The sequence below is a fragment of the Euprymna scolopes genome, chromosome 22, assembly GCF_053919585.1.
Source record: "Euprymna scolopes isolate OS-2025 chromosome 22, ASM5391958v1, whole genome shotgun sequence".
Lineage (NCBI taxonomy): Eukaryota > Metazoa > Mollusca > Cephalopoda > Sepiida > Sepiolidae > Euprymna > Euprymna scolopes.
In genome coordinates, this window is record NC_136503.1 from 45,868,589 (window position 1) to 45,892,878 (window position 24,290).

The 24,290-nt window shown below is 39.0% G+C and overlaps 2 protein-coding genes across 3 annotated transcripts in view; one reads left to right on the plus strand and one right to left on the minus strand.

Annotated features, from left to right (window-relative positions):
* LOC145243398 (rho guanine nucleotide exchange factor 3-like) overlaps positions 1-5,615 on the minus strand; it is a 103,687-nt gene extending 98,072 nt beyond the window's left edge. Inside the window, exon 1 of one of the 2 annotated variants that reach the window (XM_080106245.1) lies at positions 5,463-5,615. In XM_080106245.1, the coding sequence (XP_079962371.1) occupies positions 5,463-5,485 (23 nt within the window). In that variant the 5' untranslated portion in view covers positions 5,486-5,615. The remainder of the gene's footprint in view (positions 1-5,462) is intronic. The other variant, XM_080106246.1, reaches the window with a different exon arrangement.
* Positions 5,616-11,568: 5,953 nt separating this feature from the next.
* LOC145243705 (uncharacterized) lies at positions 11,569-14,997 on the plus strand. Its single transcript, XM_080106761.1, has one exon. It carries the CDS (start codon positions 11,569-11,571, stop codon positions 14,995-14,997), a length of 3,429 nt encoding a protein of 1,142 aa, XP_079962887.1.
* Positions 14,998-24,290: the final 9,293 nt, after the last annotated feature.

Here is a 24,290-nt window from a genome sequence, read left to right on the forward strand (position 1 = left end):
ATCCCACAAGTAGTTGGTCTCTGGTGATGGAATCGGAGTGGTTAATCATATCCTGCGACCTGGCCCAAGATTGATGATTCACAATGCAATTCCTGCTCAGGAGGAAGCCAACTCAATTCAACCACAATGATAGTTGCTACACATAAGTAAAGTGTTTTACCTTGTTGTAGAGTTTCTCGTCTTTCATAAGATGATTCTTTCAGTTCTTGTGACTTTTGTATGAAGAATAGCATAGATCCCTATTCAGCAATTTCTTCATAGACACCACTAGACATTCATCACCCTCACCAGCATTTTTAGTGTTTTGGCTAAATCATGCCACACTTTTTATATGAGCTTCTTTACAAATTTCAGAACATTTGCCATGATCCTTGCTGCTAGGAACTGCTTCTAGATCCCTATCACAATTCTTCAGCTTACATCTCAAAGAGCACTGACCTGCAGTTAAGATTTTAGAATTTTTAAAATCTGGCATGAATCATTATGATGTACTAAAAAGGTTTAATTACCATCAACTTTAGTCACAATGATAATCTTATGTCAAGAGGTATTTTTCACTTTTAACTAATCAACCGTGATTTGTTTGACCCCTTAAGCTGGGCTGTAACATATGTATTGTGCAACTATGAAATATTTTGTTTCCACCAATGCTAAGTCCGTGCATGAAGTTCTTGGAAATGCGGTTGCCAGAATGCTTGAGAACTATGTTTTGCCAAAGAAGAAACATTACAACAATCAAACCAAGGATAACTTTGAGAACAGCTGATTCACACCCATCCACATCCGGTATGAGAAAATGCAAAAGTGTCACTGATTATTGCAGATGTGACTAGTAATCTTTTGCAATTATGAGAGATGTTTATGCGCCTTGTTAGAAAGCAGTCATAATTGTGTTATACGGTGGGATTAATATGACAATTCTTTGAGATATATATAAAAAAATTTTCTGCATTTTTCCAAGATCAAAACCTAAGTGTCATTGATTCCGGGAACAATATTTTTTGTGCAATAAAGTAATACAGCAAGAACAAATGTAACCCTGGTTAATGGTACTTAAGAGGGTGGAATCCATTCTTAAATATTTGCATTAAAAAGATTTTTTCCATTATATTTCTGCATCCACATTTCACTGTTCTTTATTCCAAAATGTATTCCAGTAACGTTTATTCTGTATTTTGTACAGCCCAACTCGACACATGACGTCTAGACAAGACTCACCAACATTAAGGGCATGTGTGTGCACTCCACGTAGATAACAGGCTAGATTTTTTCTATTAGTCATGCAGCTTTTCTAGAAAAGCCATATGTGTATAACATCATAATCATCATCAGTCCATCACAAAAAAATATTAACTATCTTTTAGCTAGGAGCAAAGTGTAGTATCTGTTCTGATGCTTTACTGGGTTTATTCTGTTCTCAGTCAGTGAATGAAAAATCATTATAGATTGGGGCAATTTTTATTTTTGTTCCAATCCAAAAATACCCCATTTTTTAGGGAGAAAATATCCCCACATTAAAAATCGACCATGTATCTAATTTTTCCCTTGTAGTGAGGCAAATAAATGGAAAATGATGCCTCCTCCAATCTCTCTTTATTATAGTGATGATGGGGGGGGGTGTAGTGGATAGTGTCAAGTTTATGCTGTCGGGAATTTAAGTTTCTGGTAAGATCACCCAAAGCAGATTGGCCTGTCACCTAGTGGTATTAGGATCGCAAAGTGTCTGATCCAGCAACAAGCAGTTTCAAATCATCTTGTCCTTGCAACTGTAGATAATCTGCGGCAAAGAAGTTATTCTTCAAACAGGGACATACTTGTGATTGGGGACCGTTAATGAATTTACTACTCCCAAGATACTCCATACATTCCTTCACGCTCCTCACACAACATATGATGAATTCTGATATGGCATATTCAGAAACTAAAACACTTGCTACCCTAGTTATGCAAGTTTCAAACCAGTAAACCGGGATGATCATGAGATATAGAAAGGACTATTTTTTTTTGCCTATTGAAATGCCAGAACCTTGATGCTGAAAGAAATCCAATCATTTATGATGTACTCTCTCTTTAAGTAGCCTCAACATAGCCTGCTTCTCAGGCATCAGACTTTCTGATATGGCCGCCGTAAAATCTAAGTTCCTCAACATGATGTCTCATATGTGGCTCAATCAATAATTCTCCTCTTTATCAAGTTGCTTTTATTCTTACTGGCGGTGCCAATGCTTCAATCCTCACCTGATAATCTGGTAAATAAATGTCATAGGCAAAAATACATGCTTCTGGCTTTGCCCCAAGAGACAAAACATTCACTGTCCTCAATGATAATGTTCTTGAAGAGGTAGAGACTTCCAAATATCTTGGCACCATCATCACAGTTATGAACCAAGACACAGCTAACATCAAAGTGTGAATCAACCTTGCACATTATGTCTTCTGCCTACTCAATTCTCAGTTATGGTTAAGATCTAAAGCAAGGTTCCATGCCAGAGAAAATATTTACCAAGTGTCGGTGCAAACGATCCTCTTTTATGGTAGTGAGTCCTGGCTAATCAGAGTGGAAGATGTTAGACAATTAGAAACTTTCAATCACCATTGCTTGCATCGCATCTTTCGTGTCTGATGGCAGTACTTCCACTCAAGCAACACTGATTGTTTTTGCTGCACCCAGCCTCCCCGATAGGTCATCTTCATTAGATGTCTATGATTCAATCATTCACTTTGCCATCAACCAGGAAGGAAACAAGATTAAAAAAAAAAAAAAAAAAATGAACAGCCTGATGACGGTTAGAGCTGATCTGGGACCCAATCTATTATTATATATTAAATTATTACATTTCACCCCAAACAAGGCGCATTGCCACTTTAATGTAGGGGGCTACTATCAGGAGCAGCAACTACTGGAGCACTATGTTGGGATTTGGGCAGCAAGATGTCGGTTCACGTTGCACTTGAACTTCTGCATGTCAGTACAGTTGGGGAAGCAGGAACTTGGAATGGAATTCCAGAGTCTAGCGGTTCTGGGGAAGAAACTACTGGAGTAGAAAGATCTTTTACATCTAAGGATCTCTACTGTGTGGGGGTGGGATTTAGCTGCCTGTCGGGTTTGTCGAGGGTGTCTACGTCGTGGGGGCACAAGTGTCTGCAGTTCGTCAGAGCATTCACCATTAAAATACTTGTAGAACAGGCAGAGGGATGCAACATTTCGTCGATGGGACAGAGGCTGAAGCTTAGATGCCAGTTCAGGGCCTATCAGATTGGTGACTCTTTTTTTAACCTTGTTTAGGAGCGAGAGACTAGTAGCAGATGCACCAGCCCAAATGTGACAACAATACTCCATACATGAGCGAATGGTGGCCTTATAGAGGTACAGAATACTTTCAGGTGTCAGTAGTTTTCTAGCATGGTAGAGAGAGCCTACCTTTTTCGCAGCGGCCCTGGCAATGTTTTCAATATAATTGTTCCAACTTATGTTTCCTGTGAACGTTAGGCCAAGCAGTTTGAAAGATGTGCTCTCAGACAGGGAGTCACTGGCCATTGTTATTGGTGGCAGAGAAGGTTTCTTGTAATTATTGAAGTAAACCAGTTTAGTCTTGGCAGCATTGAATGTGAGCATCCATTTATGTCTCCATTCCACTACAGATTGGAGGACATCCTCTAGTGTTTTTTACCATTTCTTTAGATATATAATTCACGTGACTGAAATGGGAATGTACTCAATTAGAAAGGAAAAAAAAAGAAATCTATTTCCATGAAATAATTTTGGAAGTGTATTATGTAAACAATGTATAGAAACAAAAATTGTTCTGAATATATTTTTAATTATTAAGTATGGAAGAAAAAAAACAAAAAAAACAAAAAACAACTAACACATTACTCGTCTAATCGTTATATATTGTATTAACTGTAATAAGAACCAGAGGCATGAAAGATTACTATTTACTACTGTAACTTTGGTTAGGAGTAAACTGTAGTACCTGTTCTGATACTACACTTTGTTTTTTTGTTTTTTGTCCTCGGTCTGAAGAGGAAGTAAGTTTCCCGAAATCTTGCTGGAATAAATGCAAAAATAAATAAAATAAAACTTGAAAAATAATTTAAACAACTTTAATTTTATGTTTTGCATGCATTTATTCTACATAAGATAAAAGTAGTTTAAATTATTTTTGTTTAAATTATTTTACTTATAGAAATATTAATAACAGTTGTTAATGTCATTTTTCGACTTGTCAGGTTTGTCTCGGTTCATTCCGTTTCGCTCGGTCTTGGTTTTTAATCGCAACGTCAAGGTTGCTACTGGCTTTTCGAAATTGCGGGTGACAGCCATCTTTGAATATTTTTCATGCAATGTTTACACATTTTAATCGTGCATTTCTCGAGTTTAGATGGGTAATATAAATTAACTTTATACTCGAAATGACTTATGTAGATGTTTAAGATAAAAAAAACAAAAACATTTTAATGCCTACACAGACCTATTTGCTCATATCACCCACAAACCCTATTTAGTGACATTACTAAAAATTGTATCACTATAGACAACAAATATTAAACGCCATGAACAAGTAATCTAAAATATTCAATTTCTTATTTTGACGTGATTAAGTCTTCAAAAACATCGCAGCCATCTTGATCTCCGGCAGCGTTCAACATTACTCGTTTTTCGAACCGAATAAATATTTTACATTAAATAAAAACACTAAAAACTTATCCAGTTAGTTAAAAAAGTAACTTCTCTCGCTTTGATAGCATTTATTTGTTATATATTTGCTTTTTGACAACTTTTTCAAATCTATGTGTATAGTAAAACAAACCTGTTTAAATAACTCAAATAAGTCACGTAAATACGAGAAATGCACTGACATAAAAGAAGTGATCACACATTTTTACTAAAAATCTCATCTAAAAGGAATCAAATTAGGCTTCAACGTAAAATAAATAAAAGTCTACGCACATTCTTTAGGAGTCCCACGGGGAAACAATTTAACGCGAAATTGCAAACCAAACTAAAGTTACTTTAACCAAATTTATAACAAAAACGTTTTCACAATTATTTTCCAAGGATCTGGTGTGATTAATCGCTTGTATGAAAGACGTTTTCGAAAAGAAACTGGAAGATTTTGGAGGTTCTATGTAGTCAGACATTTTATTTCAAGATTAGATTTCACCCGAATTTTATCATTTTTGTGAGCCATTGCCCATTCACTCAATTATCGCTGAACTGAATTAATTTAACTCCAATAATGCAAGCAAACCATAGTAATTGGGCATATCGTAAAGAAATCGAGGAAAATCTAGCATTTAAATGATTTTTTTAACAACGATTAAATACACAACTTCCTAAAAACGTCTGTTGTTGACGTCCATGCCTTAGATAACCGCCCAACAACAATGATCAAAGATTACAAAAAAATAAATAAATAAGGCAATTAATTTATATAAATTTAAAAACTGCAACTTACTTTTCGTTCTCTCGTTCAGCCATTTTTGGTTTTGTTTTGTTTTGATTTAGATATTTACTAATTTGGTTGCATTAATAAAAAAAAAAAATACGTTCCTCCTAAGGTTCGAAAAAAGGTTTGAAAACTTGAAAAATGGCGGCTTCAAACAACTGCAAAATTTTAGACCAATCAGAAAACGGGTTAGTAATTCTATTATTCTGATACACTGCTAATCTCGAAACGGATTTATATTCGAACGAGTGTTGTCTTCTTTGTCAATTATCAAACAAAAAAAAAAAAAATCTAGTATTCCTTTAAACCGTTAATCTCAAACCAACTAGAAATAGGTTAACTATTCTGATATTCCTCTAAACGGTTAATCTCAAAATAAATGCGATTTTGAAATTGATGTAAACAATTCGTACGGCGATGAACTATTTTTTAAAAGATAGGGAAAATTTGGCATAGAAAACAAATTGTTTGTTTTCATGACGATTATAAAGATCCGCTCACTAGTTATATTATATTATATTATATTATATTATATTATATTATATTATATTATATTATATTATAACGAGTTCAAATAAAACACAGGTTCCTGTAACGGAAAAAAAAAAAAAAAACAGTTCCCGATTTATTTGCATTTTATTGGGTGGCATTTTTTGCTCTCCAGGCCTCAGTATGGGTCTCCACCAATTACAATCAAGGATTAGTCTCACATAACCCAAATTAACCAATCAAGGACAATCATTTGAAAAAATTATCTGCTCTGAATATTAAAAAAAATAAGATCGATGTCCTCTTTTTTTTCGTCTGCTCTGAAAATCGAAACCATTTTATGATTGAAATATTTGCCGCTTTTACACTACTTTTTTCAGTTTATTTAATTTTATTTTTGTGTTATTTCACTTTCTGAAATAGAATTATCCTTAAAGTGTAGTATCTGCTTATCTTTGCTATACTTGGTCAGTAAAGGAGAAATCCTTTTAGACCGCGGCAATTTTAATTTTTGTCCCAATCTAGAGTGCCTCTTTTAAGAGAAATGAATTTTCCTCACATTAAAAACCGACCTTGTATCTAACTGCTCTTGATTTAAATATTTGCTGATTTTTACTATATTTTGTGTTTTGAGTTTATTTCCATTTTTTATTTTTATTTTATTTATCTATTTTTTACTGTTCTAATAATGTGCCTGATTTTCCTCACTCACCAAGGACAGAAAAGATAAGTATAGTATCAGGACAGATATTACATTTTAACATTAATTTTATTTTGAAAACTAAATAAATAATACACACACACAAAAAAAAAAAAATAATAAAATACACTAAAAATAAAAAATTGTAAAAGCGGGAAATATTTAAATTGTGGGCAGAGTTGCAGTTGCACAAGGCCGGTTTTAAATGTACGGAAATTCGATTTCTTTCAAAAAAAAAAAAAAAAAAAAAAAAAAAGGCATCCTGGAGTAGGCAAAAATTAAAATAGCCACAGTCTAGAAGGACTTCTTAGAGAAAATGGTGCTTGGCTGAAATTTGTCCCGTTTTAGTTACTTCCGTTAATCAACAGTTATGGATAAACTCATTTAGGAAGTCATTTATAGCGACTTGCTACAAATATTAAGTGATTGTACAAGCAACATTTTGGTTCCGCGTACATCCGTGGTTTACACACACGCAATTTCCGCGATTGTAAAAACTTGTAGCAGCCAACAGCCGCTACTAACAAGCAGTTACATCTCAAAACTTCAGGCCTAACGTGAGTAAAAAACAAGCTTCTCTTCAAACTACTACTTGCTTCCACATGCCGTACCCAAACGAACATTCTTTGTCATGCTAAAGAACTGTCCTCGACGATACAACTCACACACACTCATGACAACACGGCAACATGCCGAAGTCTTTGCCCTTTCTTTTAACTGGTTTCCTTTTTACCGAAGCCTGCTAGCTAAAAACGCGTGCATGCACCTAAATTCTCAACATGAAAGTACCAAAACAGCGCGAATTAATATTTACCCGTCGATTTAATTTTGCCCCAGTCAGAGCAAGATTTCTCTCTCATTTTACTTTGCTTTACGCACTTAATTCAAAACCTATCAGACTAAATACAAATATACATAGAGTCCTAGCGACCATACAAGAAGTTACAAACATTAACTTTATTGCCAAAATATTCCTTTCCAGAACATTTTAGCTTTATCACTTTCATGACTCTCATGCTAAACCAGCACACGCACAAATAAAAACACATCAACACAATAACATCATTCGCCTTTCTTATATTGTTAAATAAAAATCATATTGAACTTTTAAAATTCGCCTTTGTCTTAATGCCATTTCTGACAACCTTTATTTTCATATTTTTGTTGGGGATTGGGAAACATTTACCTATGCTCACATCACGACCGTGATACAAGGCATCGGTCAATGCCGACCAAGCACCCCACAAAGTGGTGACCCCCTTGTCAAGAAACTGGCAGAACATGCAGCAAAATATAAATGCTGCTTTTGTAAATCTCTGATAACTTTTCCTGGCTTCTTAAGTGGGCAGCATTTATCACTTTTTTTTCTAGAGTATTTGGAGTCTATGTAAGTCTATTTTGCTCAGTTGATGGGTAACGTTAATCATTAAGCTCGTATAGCTGGAAATGTCTTCTCAATTATTGAATCATTTCTCTCTGATAGGTTCATAAGAGTAGTGGTTGATGGGCAGAAATCAGCTCACAGTATTAATGTTGGAATCCCTCAAGGGTCTATCCTGGGCCTAACTCTCTTCCTGATCTACATAAATGATGTTCCAAATCACATCCTAAGATAGTTAAATGGAATTGTAGAAGGCGGTACAATGCAGAAGTAACGGAAAGACATACATACTATACAATGCTTCAAGCAAACTTCACCCACCTCTTACATCCTAAGATCATTTATAGACATTTATGTTGACGACACTACCATCTATGGCAACACATCAAAGGCCATAAATGACCAAGTTCTTTCTGATTCTCTCTTCTCTGATCTTGAGCACGTGATATAATGGGGAAAGAGGTGCCTGGTTACATTTATGCATCTAAAACCAAGTTTCTATCTTTACATCATCAACGCTCTGATCCTCGTCTGGCATCAATTGAAATGAATGGCTCTCATCATAGGAGGCTCCATGTTTTGACAAGCTTCTGGGCTTGACCTTTATTCCTGATCTGAAGTGGAACACATACATCAAATCTGTTGCCAAGCCTCTTTCCCACAGAAAAGACATTACAAACCTGGCTCTGCTTTATCATTAATTTCATGGCAAGTGCTCATCTGAGGTTCAATCTATGGTCCTCCCTTGCCAAACTTTCACAAAAAACATTGGTCTAGCTGGACCACTATCAATAATTTCCCCCGCTCTTTATCTGTGCCTAAACCTAAATGTAGATTCCATGAACAAAGCTTCTTTCTTAGAACTACACGCCTGTGGAACTCTCTTCCGTTCGCCTGTTTTCCAGTTGACTACAATTTGGTAGTCTTCAAGTTCAATGTAAACAAATTCTTGATGAACCGTCCCCTTAAGTAATTTAATTTACTAAATTTCTACTTCTAACAATTACTACGATATTATCCCATTGACTACTGTACACTCTTTAACCCTTATCCTCGAGTGGTCTCCAGGCCTTGATAAGTGGTATCTGCTATGTGAAAAAAAAAAGAGTTTAATTAGTGAATTTTATTTACGAAAAAAACAACAAAAAAAACAAAGTACAGCAAGCTATGTAAAAAGACAGAACATACAGTAGAACCCTGGGATACAGCATTAAAAATTAGTAATAAAATACAGTAGAGTAAATAATACACATGTATATAATCAAATAACCTTATAAATAACACCATAAGGTGGGGCAAATACCATAACAGGAGTACGGAAAAACATTGTATTTCACATCGTAACCTGAAAAAACGTATCCTAGGGTTACCATATCCCGGCTATATACTGTCTGAATGTTTGTCCAAGATGATTTTAAACCTGGATATAGCAGGCCTCATTACAAGCTTCTCTGGCAAGCTGTTCCAGGAAGCAGAAACATACATGGATAATGCTGCCATTTTTCAGTTGAGAAGAAAGCAGCAAATTTTTTTAGGGGGGGGGGGCATGAAAACTGTAACTAGATATTGGTGTTGTTGATGGTGTTTGATTTGATGTGAAAGCATTTTCAAGCACAGTTCCACGATGTGTCTGAACTGCTGTGTGATGGTTAGCACATTTCTCATCACTGCACAGTTCAAAGTTGAGCACATTTTAGAGTTGAGAACAGTTTAGAGTTGAATACAGTTCAAAATTAAATACCTTTCAGAGTTGAGCACGGTTCAATGTTGAGCACAATTTAAAGTTGAGCACATTTGAAAGTTGAGCACCGTTCAGAGTTGAGCACAGTTCAATGTTGAGTGCAGTTCAGAGTTGAACACAGTTCAATGTTGAGCACATTTCAGAGTTGAACATAGTCCAAAGTTGAGCAAAATTAAGCATAGTACAAACTTAGCTAAGCATAGTACAAAGTTGAACACAGTCCAAAGTTTAGTACAGTTCAAAATTGAGCACATTTTAAAATTAAGTGTCAGAAATTTAATTTCTTCCTTCTTTTCGTCGTTGTCTTTTATCTTTCCTCCCTTCTTTCCTTCTTTAACTTTACGTCTTTTTAACGAGCTGCTGCTGCTGCTGCTGCTGCTGCTGAAAGAATCACGCCACAATTGGTTCTACTAAGAGATATTTTTCCCGCGAAAATTCAACAAGTGCACTAGAGAGCGGAGCGAAAGTCAGTTTTGGACAGAGATTCCACGAGGGTAACACGCAAGTTACAAGCTCTGGTCCTACTCAGACATTCAAGTCTTAAAAATAGTAAAAGTTATTTCATTGTTCATAGGAATGAATAATGAGTTTCAGTAAGAGTCGAATCAAGTTGGTTGACTCGAAAAGAAAAGAAAGAATCAATTCTAAGAAAAATTGATCTATAAAGTGGACGCACGAGATGCGATTAAATGTCAGCGTGTGGAAACCGAAATGTCTTTCCATGTTGTAACCAGTGAGAATTTCATCTGACAAGAAGGACGAACGAAGGTTTTACCAAACAACATTGAGTTTTCAAATTCAAGGATTATTTTCAAAAGAACTTTCAAGGATTCTGTCACTGAAGTGAGGACAGATCGATTTGGAGTGGCGTGAAGAAAATATATATGTAAAAAAAAAGGACTCACACACATATATATAAAGATAAAAAAAAAGAACGAAATCATTGTTTTACGCAGTAAGTTCTCTTATTCTAATTTACTCTTATTTCTGTACTCTCTCTCTAGTGTTAATTAAGCCTTTAGTGCTTGCCATAAGGACATTTTTTGGCAGTCGAATTGGTGAACATATAAACTGTATTTTCTCTGGTAAATTGAACATATAAACTTTTTTCTCAATAATTGAACTTTGCAGCTTTGCTGCCTTCTTTCCCCAACCCTTATGCTTTCTTTTTCCCTCAATAAAATGGCAATATTGTTTTTATTCTTAAAGGTATTTCCTTGTCTTTATTTTTTTATGTCCTGATTTTTCTAGGCTTATTAACATGAACCACGTGGGATAACCTTCACGGGACTCAGTGAATAAATTTCCCGCATTCTGCTAAAAAATTTACGAACCCTGTTAAGAAATAATTGCACCTAAGCCGAGATTACGGATGTGGCTATGTGCTTTAGTTATTGGCAGTGTTCTTACCTGAAATGGTTATTTTCCTCCTATTGGACAAGATTTGGGGAGATACCATTTCTTCTGTCAAAAGCTTGAGAAACGTTATATAGGATTATCCCTTTATTGGAAATAATTTAGGGTTGGTTCTGCTCAAGCTGTTAACTTATTCTTCGTATTATGTTCACCAGACTGTATCTGCCTGTCCTTTTTTCTAGATATTATTTCCCATTTTGGGATAGTCTTAGTTCTTTTGGTTGTTGCATCATTCTTTTTTGGCGGACTTTCTGTGCACGCCATCTTGTCTTGTTGGCTTGATTGGTAACGTTGGCACCATTTTGAGGGACGTCATAGATTATGTGGTAGCTCTCTCTCTCTTTATCTCAAGTATTGATAAGTTAAGTGAGAATTAGTTGAAAATAAAATGGCTGCGACGCCAAAGGAAATTCTGTTGAAGAAGTTGAAAATTAATAAGAATAAAATACTTGTAGTGCTAGAAGCGGTAGAATCATCTCGTGAAGTGGGAGAGGACAAATATTCTTTATGTAAAAATCAGGTTGAAGAATACTTGTCGAACGCGGCATTGTTGGAAGAACAGTTAGTCGATATTTATTTAAATGATAATGTCGAAGAAGACATTGTGGAAACTTTCTCCAAGGATTGTGCCTTGTTTAGATTACAAGCTCTGGAGAAATTGGCTGGATTGAGACCTGCCAAAGTTGAAGAATCGGAGACCTGTTTGAAGAAGAGTGATAAAGTCAAGGGTGTAAATATTACCCCTTCTATCATCTGTCCTAAATTCAAAGATAGGGACTTAGAGACAGATAAGCTAGCCTTTTTAAATTTTCACCGGGAGTTCCTGAACTGTGTATCCAGTTTGGATAGTGACTCGTTGAGATTGGTCGTGTTGAAAAACCATCTCACGGGTTACGCCTTTCAGATTGTTAAACACTTATCGGTATCGGACGAAAATTTCGAGATTGCATTAGAGTTGCTTTCCAACGAGTTCCTAGATGAGAGTTGTGTTGTGGACTCAATTTTCTCGTCCTTGTTGAATACTGATCGTTTGTATAGTAATTTGGACGTGAAAAAATTCTTGACTGACGTGAAGACGCAGGCATACGAATTGAAGAATTCCTTCAGTATTGATTTTCTGGAATGCGGTACCCCGGGAAATCGATTGTTGGGTCATATCGTATTCGGTAAATTACCCGTTACCTTTAGAACAGAATTAGTGCACAAAGTGAACAATAATTACCCTTCTCTGGAGCAGATTTTGGATAACTGTACTGATATTATTAGAACTCTTGAGCTCTGTAAATATGATCCTGGGAGTCGTAGACCAGACTTCTCTGTAAAAAGGTCTAATAACAAGTTTAAACCTTCCTTACCAGATAAAAGACCCTCCACGTTGGAGAATTTCCACGTCAAGACATCTAAAGTCAAATATAGATGTTGTTTTTGTAAAAGTAATGATCACAAGGCTCATATGTGTAAATCCTATCCAACGTTTAAGGACAAGTTGAGAAGGTGTAACGAGTTAGTGATTTGTTCTAGATGCATCAGCCATCTCCATGGGGAAAAAGACTGTCCTTGCAATGGAAGGGAGTCTGAGCTGTGTTGGTCTTGCAATAGACCTGGGCACCGTAGCGTTATGTGTCCCATGGTGGTTAAGCCTACTGTTTCTTCTAACGCTTGTTGGATGACCAGTAGCTCGTCCTTATTACCTGTAGTTAACATTTCGGTTAATGTGGGTGGCAAGGATGTGTCCTTTAACTGTTTGGTAGATACCGGCAGTGAGAGATCTTACCTCTGCAAAGGACTTATAAGAAAGATTTCCATATCCTCACCCATGAAAAGTCGCAGATTTCTTATAAAGACCTTTTTGGGTAATAAAGTAAGAGACCTGCAGGAGATAGATCTCCGTGTGAAATTTCAGGATGAATCAAGGCAAGTTTCATTCTTGTTGGATGAACACTTAGACCTGTCCTTTAAAATTGAAGGATTAGGCAGTGTGATATCTGACTTGAGAAAGGACGAGGTGAAATTGGCTGCTGATTTCTCATGTATGAAAAATGTCATGCTGCCAGTCCATGGTCTGATTGGTATTGATGTAATCAAGTTTTTGGGCCCCTTGCAGTTAACCCAATTTAAAGACGGATTTGCATTTAGTTCGTCTCAGGGAATGATTTTGTTTGGAGACGTTTCGGACTTCAAATCCTGTTGTTCTGTGCGGGAGCAGGCTGGCTTGAATTACAATCGAGTCGTAGGGAAATTTTCGTCGTGTAATGTTACTCATGTATACTTTGTTTTGGAGCCTAAATCGAATCATTTGGATCCTTGGAGTTGTTTTGATGAAGCGGCAGTGGATAGGACCATAGAGAATATGTTCAATCTCGAAACATTGGGTGTTACAGATGAGGTATGCAGTAGCTACGATAAAATAAAAATAGCAGATTTTCGTTCGTCTATTGAATATCGTGACGGAAGCTACTATGTAAGTTTACCTTGGAACCTAGATAAGTTGAACGAAGTTCCGTCTAGTTATAATGTGGCATTAGCTGTCTTAGACAAAGTAGTAAATAAATTGTCTGACAAAAATCTGTACTCTGATTATTACAAAGTATTTCTTGATCAGGAGAACGAAGGCATAATTGAGAGAATTCATGTGCCTCCTTCAGAATTTGCCAAGTACACCTGGATACCCCATCGTCCTGTCTACAAAACTGAATCACAGTGCACAACAAAAATAAGGCCTGTGTTCAATTGTTCGTTGAGAACGGGTGGTAAGCCGTCCCTCAATGATTGCGCCTATACGGGTGTGAACCTGTACACTGATATGCTGGAGCTTTTGTTCAAATTCCGAACCGATATGTTGGTTCTATTAGCGGACATTAGAAAAGCGTTTTTGATGGTCAAATTGAAGAACGAATCTGACAAGAATCGTTTCTGCTTCTTTTTGAAGTTAGAGGACGAGCTGGTCTGTTTCAGGTACAGCACTTTGATCTTTGGATTTGTGTCCAGCCCGTTCATTTTGTGTTATATAGTGAAATATCATGTAGAAAAACATGCCGCAGGACCCTGCCGTGACATGCTGTTGAATAACTTCTATGTCGATAATCTGGTTAAAACACACCAGTCGCAGTCTGAATTGCTGAAGTTATATGTGGAAGCAGTAACTACCATGGAAAAGGGTGGCTTCGAATTGAAAACTTGTAGCAGTAACAGCGAAATAGTTTCGCAACGTATACAGTTGGACAACAATGGTTCCTCTCACGGAATGGCGTGTGAGAAAGTCTTGGGCTATACGTATGATCCGATGTTGGATGAAATGAAATTAAGTAGTGGAGGTGTTGAGAGAGTTGTCTCAACTAAAAGAGACATGTTGTCTGTGAATTCTTCGATCTTTGACCCGTTGGGTCTTGTGTTGCCTATTACTATAAAGGGAAAAATCATGTTGAGCCAAGTATGGAAGTTAGGTATAGGCTGGGACCAAGCAATTCCTAATGATATATTATCTCTTTGGAATAGTTTTCAAAAGAGTCTTAAGGACATTCAAAACATTGGTTTTAATAGATGTTCGGTTCAAACTGATTTGCCAGTAATCTTGATCATGTTCTGTGATGCTTCGAACCGTGCTTACGGACTTGTCGAATATATGTACCAACGAGGAAGGGCTAACTTATTTTTTGCAAAAGCTAAAGTGGCTCCCTCTGTCAAGAGAACCCTTCCTACGTTGGAATTGTTGGCTGTATTTTTGGGCATTAAACATGTAATTATTTTGGTTAAGATGTTCCCGAATTTGTTCAAGGAAATCATAGTGGCTGTCGACGCACAAGTAGTGTTGTCGTAGTTATTGTCGGAAACCATCAACACCAAGTGTCAGTTTACGAGAAACCGATTGAAAGATATCAAGTCTATGGTTAACGAACTGACAGATAAAGGTGAATGATGTAGTGTTGATAAAAGGTTTTAAGTCTAGACCTCACTGGAGTTTGGGCAGGGTGATGAAACTGACCCAAGGTTCCGACGGATTGGTGAGATCTGCCTTGATTAAAAGAGGTGATACGTTGTAAGAGAATTCAATAAAACATTTATTCCCGTTGGAACTTTCTATAACTCATTCTTTCCAAGCCCCTGCTGCAGATCAAGGTGATGATTTGCCTGAAGGTGAAAATGTTGTGGAATCAGTTCGTGAGGATCAGTCTAGACCTGTTAGACATCAGAGATCAGTTAAAGAGAGAAATCCTGATTATCTCTGGTATTAGTTGGAATATGTCAACCTTTTTTCTTTTCTCTTTTTCTTTTTATGTTTGGGAGAGTGTCAGAACTTTAATTTCTTCCTTCTTTTCGTCGTTGTCTTTTATCTTTCCTCCCTTCTTTCCTTCTTTAACTTTACGTCTTTTTAATGAGCTGCTGCTGCTGCTGAAAGAATCACGCCACAATTGGTTCTACTAAGAGATATTTTTCCCGCGAAAATTCAACAAGTGCATTAGAGAGCGGAGCGAAAGTCAGTTTTGGACAGAGATTCCACGAGGGTAACACGCAAGTTACAAGCTCTGGTCCTACTCAGACATTCAAGTCTTAAAAATAGTAAAAGTTATTTCATTGTTCATAGGAATGAATAATGAGTTTCAGTAAGAGTCGAATCAAGTTGGTTGACTCGAAAAGAAAAGAAAGAATCAATTCTAAGAAAAATTGATCTATAAACTGGACGCACGAGATGCGATTAAATGTCGGCGTGTGGAAACCGAAATGTCTTTCCATGTTGTAACCAGTGAGAATTTCATCTGACAAGAAGGACGAACGAAGGTTTTACTAAACAACATTGAGTTTTCAAATTCAAGGATTATTTTCAAAAGAACTTTCAAGGATTCTGTCACTGAAGTGAGGACAGATCGATTTGGAGTGGCGTGAAGAAAATATATATGTAAAAAAAAAGGACTCACACACATATATATAAAGATTAAAAAAAAGAACGAAATCATTGTTTTACGCAGTAAGTTCTCTTATTCTAATTTACTCTTATTTCTGTACTCTCTCTCTAGTGTTAATTAAGCCTTTAGTGCTTGCCATAAGGACATTTTTTGGCAGTCGAATTGGTGAACATATAAACTGTATTTTCTCTGGTAAATTGAACATATAAACTTTTTTCTCAATAATTGAACTTTGCAGCTTTGCTGCCTTCTTTCCCCAACCCTTATGCTTTCTTTTTCCCTCAATAAAATGGCAATATTTTTTTTATTCTAAAGGTATTTCCTTGTCTTTATTTTTTTCATGTCCTGATTTTTCTAGGCTTATTAACATGAACCACGTGGGATAACCTTCACGGGACTCAGTGAATAAATTTCCCGCATAAGCAGTTTGGAGTTGAACACAGTTCAAAGTACTCTGAAGTGAAAGATGTTTGGACAACAGAGATGAAGTTTCTTCACTAAAGGCATTATTAGATTTTTTTTTTTTTTTGTTCCAATCTGTCAACTTAAAAATTAGACACAGTCAGTTGCACATCAATAATCACATCAATGAATCAATGTCCAATTCAACATTCCATTCATAAAACTAAAATGCTCTATTAAACACTCCAGGCTTACATTCTATTAATATAACCCTATGGCAACTGGTTTGACAAGTTTTTTTCATTTTAATGACATATGTTCCTATTTATAATGCCTCCACACGGGACAGAGTTAGATACCAGGGTCATTTTTTAACGTGGAGAAAAGGAACAAAAATTAAAATTGTCTCAATCGTGAAGGATTTCTCCTTCACTGACAGAGAACAAGAAATTGAAGTGCAGCATCTGAAGCACAGATGGTATTTATTTGCTCCCCCACCGAGCAAATTAGGCACAAGGCCGATTTTTAAAGTGAGGAGTGAAGGGGAAACGGGGACCAACTCCCCGGGGAGTATGGGGAGCTGGATAGTTACAATTGGTATGAAGGGTTGCCCCTACATTGACCAAGGTCTTATCTGTGGGGTCGCCCCCACATAGGGTCTTTGCTTGCAGTATCTGCCGGAACAGATGATATTTATTTGCTCCCCCACCGAGCAAATTAGGCACAAGGCCGATTTTTAAAGTGAGGAATGAAGGGGAAATGGGGACCAACTCCCCGGGGAGTAGGGGAGCTGGATAGTGACAATTGGTATGAAGGGTTGCCCCTACATTGACCAAGGTCTTATCTGTGGGGTCGCCCCCACATAGGGTCTTTGCTGGCAGTATCTGCCGGAACAGATGATATTTATTTGCTCCCCCACCGAGCAAATTGGGCACAAGGCCGATTTTTAAAGTGAGGAATGAAGGGGAAATGGGGACCAACTCCCCGGGGAATAGGGGAGCTGGATAGTGACAATTGGTATGAAGGGTTGCCCCTACATTGACCAAGGTCTTATATGTGGAGTTGCCCCCACATATGGTCTTTGCTTGCAGTATCTGCCGGAACAGATGGTATTTATTTGCTCCCCCACCGAGCAAATTAGGCACAAGGCCGATTTTTAATGTGAGGAGTGAAGGGAGGGGGAAGGGGAAAAGGGGACCAGCTCCCAAGAGGTGGGAAATGGGAGCTGGTTAAAGGTCAGACATGTGGGGTTGCCCCCACATCTGGTCTTTGCTAGTCATAGCTAGTCATAACTAGTCATAGCTTGCAGCATCTGTCAGAACAGATGGTATTTATTTGCTCCCCCACCGAGCAAATTAGGCACAAGGCCGATTTTTAATGTGAGGAGTGAAGGGAGGGGGAAGGGAAAAAGGGGACCAGCTCCTGAGAGGTGGGAAATGGGAGCTGGTTAAAGGTCAGGCATGTGGGGTTGCCCCCACATCTGGTCTTTGCTAGTCATAGCTTGCAGCATCTGAAGAACAGATGGTATTTATTTGCTCCCCCACCGAGCAAATTAGGCACAAAGCCGATTTTTAATGTGAGGAGTGAAGGGAGGGGGAAGGGAAAAAGGGGACCAGCTCCTGAGAGGTGGGAAATGGGAGCTGGTTAAAGGTCAGGCATGTGGGGTTGCCCCCACATCTGGTCTTTGCTAGTCATAGCTTGCAGCATCTGCCGGAACAGATGGTATTTATTTGCTCCCCCACCGAGCAAATTAGGCACAAGGCCGATTTTTAATGTGAGGAGTGAAGGGAGGGGGAAGGGAAAAAGGGGACCAGCTCCGGAGAGGTGGGAAATGGGAGCTGGTTAAAGGTCAGACATGTGGGGTTGCCCCCACATCTAGTCTTTGCTAGTCATAGCTTGCAGTATCTGCCGGAACAGATGGTATTTATTTGCTCCCCCACCGAGCAAATTAGGCACAAGGCCGATTTTTAATGTGAGGAGTAAAGGGAGGTGGAAGGGAAAAAGGGGGGACCAGCTCCGGAGAGGTGGGAAATGGGAGCTGGTTAAAGGTCAGGCATGTGGGGTTGCCCCCACATCTGGTCTTTGCTTGCAGTATCTGCCGGAACAGATGGTATTTATTTGCTCCCCCACCGAGCAAATTAGGCACAAGGCCGATTTTTAATGTGAGGAGTGAAGGGAGGGGGAAGGGAAAAAGGGGACCAGCTCCCGAGAGGTGGGAAATGGGAGCTGGTTAAAGGTCAGACATGTGGGGTTGCCCCCACATCTAGTCTTTGCTAGTCATAGCTTGCAGTATCTGCCGGAACAGATGGTATTTATTTGCTCCTCCACCGAGCAAATTAGGCACAAGGCCGATTTTTAAAGTGAGGAGTGAAGGGGAAATGGGGACCAACTCCCCGGGGAGTAGGGGAGCTGGATAGTGACAATTGGTATGAAGGGTTGCCCCTATATTGACCAAGGCCTTATATGTGGAGTTGCCCCCACATATGGTCTTTGCTTGCAGTATCTGCCGGAACAGATGGTATTTATTTGCTCCCCCACCGAGCAAATTAGGCACAAGGCCGATTTTTAATGTGAGGAGTGAAGGGAGGGGGAAGGGAAAAAGGGGACCAGTTCCGAGAGGTGGGAAATGGGAGCTGGTTAAAGGTCAGGCATCTGGGGTTGCCCCCCACATCTGGTCTTTGCTAGTCATAGCTTGCAGCATCTGCCGGAACAGATGGTATTTATTTGCTCCCCCACCGAGCAAATTAGGCAAAAGGCCAATTTTTATGTGAGGAGTGAAGGGAGGGGGAAGGGAAAGGGGGGATCAGCTCCCTAGAGGTGGGAAATGGGAGCTGATTAAAGGTCAGGCATGTGGGGTTGCCCGCACATATGGTCTTTGCTAGTCATATCTAGTCCTAACCAGTCATAGCTTGCAGTATCTGCCGGAACAGATGGTATTTATTTGCTCCCCCACTGAGCAAATTAGGCACAAGGCCGTTTTTAATGTGAGGTAAAAACAAGCTCCCCTAAAAGTAGGCAAAAAGGGGGCACTCCGGTTACCAAAAATAATTGTACTAGTATAGAGGGTTTCCCCTCCATTGACTGGTACAAACCATCTTAAGTGCAGCATCTGCCGGAACAGATGGTGTTTATTTGCTCCCCCACCGAGCAAATTAGGCACAAGGCCGATTTTTAATGTGAGGCGTGAAGGAAGGGGGAAGGGAAAAAGGGGACCAGCTCCCGAGAGGTTGGAAATGGGAGCTGGTTAATGGTCAGGCATGTGGGGTTGCCCCCACATCCGGTCTTTGCTAGTCATAGCTAGTCATAGGCAGTCATAGCCTGCAGTATCTGCCGGAACAGATGGTATTTATTTGCTCCCCCACTGAGCAAATTAGGCACAAGGCCGTTTTTAATGTGAGGTAAAAACCAGCTCCCCTAAAAGTAGGCAAAAAGGGGGCACTCTGGTTACCAAAAATAATAATTGTCCCAGTATAGAGGGTTTCCCCTCCATTGACTGGTACAAATTATCTTAAGTGCAGCATCTGCCGGAACAGATGGTATTTATTTGCTCCCCCACTGAGAAAATTAGGCACAAGGCCGTTTTTAATGTGAGGTAAAAACCAGCTCCCCTAAAAGTAGGCAAAAAGGGGGCACTCTGGTTACCAAAAATAATAATTGTCCCAGTATAGAGGGTTTCCCCTCCATTGACTGGTACAAATTATCTTAAGTGCAGCATCTGCCGGAACAGATGGTATTTATTTGCTCCCCCACCGAGCAAATTAGGCACAAGGCCGATTTTTAATGTGAGGAGTGAAGGGAGGGGGAAGGGAAAAAAGGGGACCAGCTCCCGAGAGGTGGGAAATGGGAGCTGGTTAAAGTTCAGGCATGTGGGGTTGCCCCCACATCTGGTCTTTGCTAGTCATAGCTAGTCATAGCTTGCAGTATCTGCCGGAACAGATGGTATTTATTTGCTCCCCCACCGAGCAAATTAGGCACAAGCCCAATTTTTAATGTGAGGAGTGAAGGGAGGGGGAAGGGAAAAAGGGGACCAGCTCCCGAGAGGTGGGAAATGGGAGCTGGTTAATGGTCAGGCATGTGGGGTTGCCCCCACATCTGGTCTTTGCTAGTCATAGCTAGTCATAGCTTGCAGTATCTGCCGGAACAGATGGTATTTATTTGCTCCCCCACTGAGCAAATTAGGCACAAGGCCGTTTTTAATGTGAGGTAAAAACCAGCTCCCCTAAAAGTAGGCAAAAAGGGGGCACTCTGGTTACCAAAAATAATAATTGTCCCAGTATAGAGGGTTACCCCTCCATTGACTGGTACAAACCATCTTAAGTGCAGCATCTGCCGGAACAGATGGTGTTTATTTGCTCCCCCACCTAGCAAATTAGGCACAAGGCCGATTTTTAATGTGAGGAGTGAAGGGAGGGGGAAGGGAAAAAGGGGACCAGCTCCCGAGAGGTGGGAAATGGGAGCTGGTTAAAGGTCAAGCATGTGGGGTTGCCCCCACATCTGGTCTTTGCTAGTCATAGCTAGTCCTAGCTAGTCATAGCTTGCAGTATCTGCCGGAACAGATGGTATTTATTTGCTCCCCCACTGAGCAAATTAGGCACAAGGCCGTTTTTAATGTGAGGTAAAAACCTGCTCCCCTAAAAGTAGGCAAAAAGGGGGCACTCTGGTTACCAAAAATAATAATTGTCCCAGTATAGAGGGTTTCCCCTCCATTGACTGGTACAAATTATCTTAAGTGCAGCATCTGCCGGAACAGATGGTATTTATTTGCTCCCCCACTGAGCAAATTAGGCACAAGGCCGTTTTTAATGTGAGGTAAAAACCAGCTCCCCTAAAAGTAGGCAAAAAGGGGGCACTCTGGTTACCAAAAATAATAATTGTCCCAGTATAGAGGGTTTCCCCTCCATTGACTGGTACAAATTATCTTAAGTGCAGCATCTGCCGGAACAGATGGTATTTATTTGCTCCCCCACCGAGCAAATTAGGCACAAGGCCGATTTTTAATGTGAGGAGTGAAGGGGAAATGGGGACCAGCTCCCCGAGGAGTAGAGGAGCTGGATAGTGACAATTGGTATGAAGGGTTGCCCCTTCATTGACCAAGGTCTTATATGTGGGGTCGCCCCCACATATGGTCCCTGCTTGCAGTATCTGCCGGAACAGATGGTGTTTATTTGCTCCCCCACTGAGCAAATTAGGCACAAGGCCGTTTTTAATGTGAGGTAAAAACCAGCTCCCCTAAAAGTAGGCAAAAAGGGGGCACTCTGGTTACCAAAAATAATAATTGTCCCAGTATAGAGGGATTCCCCTCCATTGACTGGTACAAATTATCTTAAGTGCAGTATCTGCCGGAACAGATGCTACACTTTGATCTTGGCCAGAAGATGACATATGTTATTGATATTATATAAATATTTAATAATAAGTAGAGAGGAACACATTCTTTTTATCTGTTTTAAACTATTTTGCATTTAAACACTTGAACATTTGTGTAAGACTAATTTGAGTGTGGAGAAATGCAGATATTTTGGATAATATTTAAAACAAAAATGTTTGCAAACAGAAAAGAATTTGACCTTAAAAGTGAAAATTATTAATTATTTCTATCTTTCACATACATGAATGGATATATTTTCTTTATTATTGCTATAGTCTACTAAAATTATATCTCTGTCTGATTCAGGCTACACCTAGATATCATCCTAACCACTGCAAGATAACATCATCAACAAACCAGACATTAAACATTTAGACTGGCTCAAACAAATTATGGGCACAAATTATCCACCTCATAATAACCATTGTCTACAACCAATCTACTCATCAGCTATGATTTTCCATACTTTATTATTCCTAGTATTCATAAATAACCTCCTTGAGAAAATAGTCTCCAAGACGGGTATATTTGCTGATGACACCACACTCTATAACAGACACAATAGGAAAACGAATACACACATACGAGGTGCCTTAAATAAGTTTCCAGACTTTTTCATATGGACATTTTATTGATAGTACACATGTGAAACTCTAGCCCCTGTAGCAGAAACAAATGGGACTTTTTTCTTCCTCGAATCAATGCCTCTCCCCTGTGTTATTCAGCCACATCTTGACCAGTCAGGGGTACGGCGCATTGATACTTCCTATCCCCAAAGGAAATCGGCCAGCATCCGGTTTGAAGAAGAACAACTCATTCTTATGCAGAGAGACACCAAACAGAACGGACCTCCTTTTCTTCTCTCTCTCTCTCCACCTCGGTGTTATCTCTACGGTATCGATGATTCCACTGGAATTACTACCACGATAATACCAGGTGCCGGAGTCCAGCTTTCTACAAGGAAAATACCACATTCTCCTCAATAAACCTTTTCTGTGACCTTTTATGAAGTTGTTGCATTTGTCATTTCAGAAGATTGTATCGAATTATTTATTTTATTAGGATGTGCCCTAAAAGCATTACCAACCCTAAATCCCCTTTGAAGTAATCTCCTTCGGTTGCAATGCACTTGATGTACTGTTCCAACAACTTCTGGAAAGCCCCATGGAAGTCTTCTTGTGTAAGGTCTGAACTATAAGGAGGATGCCCATCTTCATCAAATAGTCTGTGACAAGGATGAAGTTATGTACTGGTGCATTGTCCTGGTGAGAATGCCACTGACCCGATTTGAAGAGTGCTGGTCTCTTCTGATTGAATCTCTTCCTGAACTCCCTTAAAACCTCAATACAATATTCCTTATTAACTGTCTGTTCAGTAAGAACCCAGTGCATGTAGATCATGCCCGTGCTGTCAAAAAAGAGATCATCATAGTTTCTGGGTGGATTTGCTCCGTTTAGCCTTCTTGAGTCTGAGGAGCCAGCATGCTTCTACTGGACACTTTGTCTCTTGGTCTCTGGGTTATGGCAGTAGATCTGAATTGATCAGCTTGACCATCTCTCTGTAGGTTATTTATAACCTTTGTTGGTTAATTATAAAGTAAATAAAGAAAACGTACGTTTCTTCCTTAAATGGTTTCATAGTGGAAGCTATATCAATGACAAGTTGACAAAAGAAAAAAAATCAATTAAAACTTTTGTTAGCTTTTTTACACACAGACGTAGGAAAGACACATCTTGTTTATTGGCTTTTTTCTTTTTTTTTTTTTTTTAAAAAGGAATCACCACTTATCAAGGCCTAGAGTCCACTTGAAGATAAGGCTTAATGAGTATACAGTAGTCAATATGAAACTGTCATAGTGATCGTTAGTAGTAGAAATTTGGTAAATTCGATTTCATAAGGGGATGGCTCATCAAGAACTTGTTCATGTTGGACTTGAAGACAACCATATTGTAGTGAGTCAAAAAGAAGGAAAAAGAAACAGAGTTCCACAGGCATGCAGTTCTAAGAAAGAAACTTTGTTCATGGAATCTACATTTAGGTTTTGGGAACAAATAAAGAGTAGGTCAAATTATTGATAGTGTTTCCAGCTAGACCAGTGTTTTTCGTGAAGGTCAGAACAGGGAGGACCATAGATTGGAACTCAGACGAGCACTTGCCTTGAAAATAATGTAAAGCAGAGACAGGCTTGTAACATCTCTTCTGTGGGAAAGAGGTTGCGGGGAAGAGAAAAGGGCACCCCCCACTAAGCTACAAACTCTATTTTGAACTCTGTCAAGGCAGGATAAACTGCTTCTAGTAGTTCCTGCCCAGATGTGGCAACAGTACTCCATTCTTGGATGTACTCGGCGCTTATACAGGGATAGAATTGCATCAGCAGTGAGATATCTACTAGAGCGGTAGAACGATCTCACTATTTTTCCAGCAGCCTTGGCAACGGAT